Genomic DNA, 2,648 nt, shown 5'->3' with positions numbered 1-2,648 from the left:
TTATAGTTTAATTGGCAGAGGCGCCCAATGTGGTTGTTCAATTGATAGGCATGAATTGTCTAGTATCAGCTGGTATTGTGCTCCACTTGGGAAATGTTCTTTATTGGCCACATGTAGCTACATGTGATCCACCTAGATGACATCACTTCCAGAAACTCTACACTCCACCTAGTGGTCAATAAATAATATTTAGATGACTAATTTAGATGACTAATTAGATGAACAACCACATCGGGCGCCTCTGCCAATCGAACTATGAACGGGCTTTACCGGAGACCCCTGGTCAGCTCCTCAGGATTCTTTGGTCCACAATTTACCATCACAGTCCAGAGGTGGGTGGATGATGAAGAAGAAGATGCAATTGCAGCACACGCCTGTTCCTCACTGTTGTGGCTGTATTTGCTTTGTGTCTCCTTTCTCCACAGTTCTGTTCTGGTGGAGAATGCGAGCAAGAGTAGGCAGCAGTCTTGAGGAGGGATTCCCGGACAAGCCTCCACCACACCTCCACTTCCATCACAATATGCACCCCCCCCCCTTATGACCTGTATGATGTTGCTATGTTCCTCACTGTTGTGGCTGTATTTGCTTTGCGTTTCCTTTCTCCACAGCTCTGTTCTGGTGGAGAATGCGGGCAAGAATAGGCAGCAGTCTTGAGGAGGGATTCCCAGACGAGCCTCCACCACACCTCCACTACCATCACAATATGCATCCCCCCCCCCTTATGACCTGTATGATGTTGCTATGTTCCTCACTGTTGTGGCTGTATTTGCTTTGTGTCTCCTTTCTCAACAGCTCTGTTCTGGTGGAGAATGCGGGCAGGAGTAGGCAGCAGTCTTGAGGAGGGATCCCTGGACGAGCCTCCACCACACCTCCACTTCCATCACAATATGCACCCCCCCCCATGACCTGTATGATGTTGCTATGTGAAGTATGTACGACAACCTGGCATGAGCTATGCAGTGGAAACCATGGCTCAGTAGTTTGTACAACCTCAAGGCAACCATCTGTATCCCGAGCAGACATTGATCACACAGGAAATAAAGTTGATATATATATATATACATTATAGGTTCACTTACAATTTGAAGTGATGCATCAGGATCCCCACCAGTTCTCCTACGCGGCTTTCTCCATCTAGCTCTGACTTCTGCATGCAGAACACCATGTCGTCGTGTTTCTGTGTGTGCAGGACAATCAGCTGGTCCTGTCCGCTGGTCAGGCTCAGTCCAGTGATCTACAAATGGAAGAAACGATGGTGAGGACAACACAACACAGCCACCCTATGGACTTTTTAGCTCATAAAACACCTCAAGCTGCAATTTTATTTGAGAAATTAAAATGCTAAATCTGACCTGCGGCTTCCTCCACATGGAAGAAAAATATATTTGAAACATATTTTAAAAATATTCTTCCCAAATATATTGCCATATGTGACGGAAGCGTAGGCAGGACATAGCACACGGAGAAGATGGGGAACACACAAAGCTTTATTGAAACAACAAAATGACAGACACTCAATGGGGAAATGGCAGGGAGGGTGATGTGTGCGCAAACTAGGGACGATTCCAGGCACGGGGGTCTTCTCCAGCAGGGTAGCTTGTGCGGTCTTCCCCCCTTTGGACGCCTCAGCTCAGCTCCCTCCGTGACTGGCAACCTACCCCTGGGCAGGGGTCTCGGACAACAGGCAGGCAAGCTCCCCCCTGGGCTTGGGGGGTCCCAGGCAGAGCCGGGTCACGAGGGTCCCGCCTCAGCTGAGCTCCCTCCTTGACTCCACAGTGGATTGGAGACTCGGGCAACAGGCGGGCAACTTACCCCTGGGCAGCGGTCTCGGGCAACAGGCAGGCAAGCTCCCCCCTAGGCTTGGGGGGTCCCAGGCAGAGCTGGGTCATGAGGGTCCCGCCTCAGCTGAGCTCCCTCCGTGACTGGACAGCGGATTGGAGTCTCGGGCAACAGGTGGGAAACCTACCCCTGGGCAGGGGTCTCGGGGACTCAACGGGACTCTAGCTGTGGAGTCTGGCCTAGCACAGCTCCCACCCAGCTTTCAGGACACAGGTAGTCTGTGCACACAGCAGGGACAGTTCAGGACATGGGTAGTCTGTGTGCACAACAGGGACAGTTTAGGACACAGGGAGGACACTCACAGTAGGCGACTTGCAGATGCTCAGCAGCAGGTGGCTTCCAGGGAGGTGGGCGACTTGTGGACGCTCGACAGCAGGCAGCTTCCAGGGACCCTCACAGCAGCCGGCTCCTCCAGGGGCCTAGCGATCAGCAGCAGGGGCCCTCATGGTGGCCGGCTCCTCCAGGGGCCCAGTGATCAGAAGGCAGGGGCTCTCACAGCGGTCGGCTTCTCCAGGGGCCTAGCGACCAGCAGGCAGGGGCCCTCACAGCGACCAGCTTCTCCAGGGGCCCAGCGATCAGAAGGCAGGGGCCCTCACAGCGGCCGGCTTCTCCAGGGCCCAGTGACCAGCAGGCATGGGCTTTCACAGTGGCCAGGAACAGCTGCGGGGGTAGCATGGCTGCGGGGTCTGACCTTGGAAAAGGGGCTCATACAGAGCTGCTTCCTGTGCCAGTCTTTTAAAAGCCATGTGGGACGCTGCTCTATGGAGTAGGGTATGGAAACCACGGCTTCTATGGAGTAGGGTATGGAA

The 2,648-nt window shown here is 53.5% G+C and overlaps 1 protein-coding gene across 1 annotated transcript in view; it reads right to left on the bottom strand.

The window, feature by feature from the left end:
- Positions 1–1,079: 1,079 nt before the first annotated feature.
- LOC149431137 (unconventional myosin-Ig-like) overlaps positions 1,080–2,648 on the bottom strand; it is a gene marked incomplete at its 3' end in the record, with an annotated part of 120,525 nt that continues 118,956 nt past the window's right edge. The window contains exon 15 of the mRNA XM_089665874.1: positions 1,080–1,234. Within this exon, the coding sequence (XP_089522000.1) occupies positions 1,080–1,234 (155 nt within the window). The remainder of the gene's footprint in view (positions 1,235–2,648) is intronic.

This window comes from Staurois parvus, unplaced genomic scaffold (assembly GCF_062004578.1).
Source record: "Staurois parvus isolate SC_StPar_1 unplaced genomic scaffold, SC_StPar_1.0 ptg002390l, whole genome shotgun sequence".
In the NCBI taxonomy this organism is placed as follows: domain Eukaryota; kingdom Metazoa; phylum Chordata; class Amphibia; order Anura; family Ranidae; genus Staurois; species Staurois parvus.
This window is presented reverse-complemented; position numbering and strand designations above follow the sequence as displayed.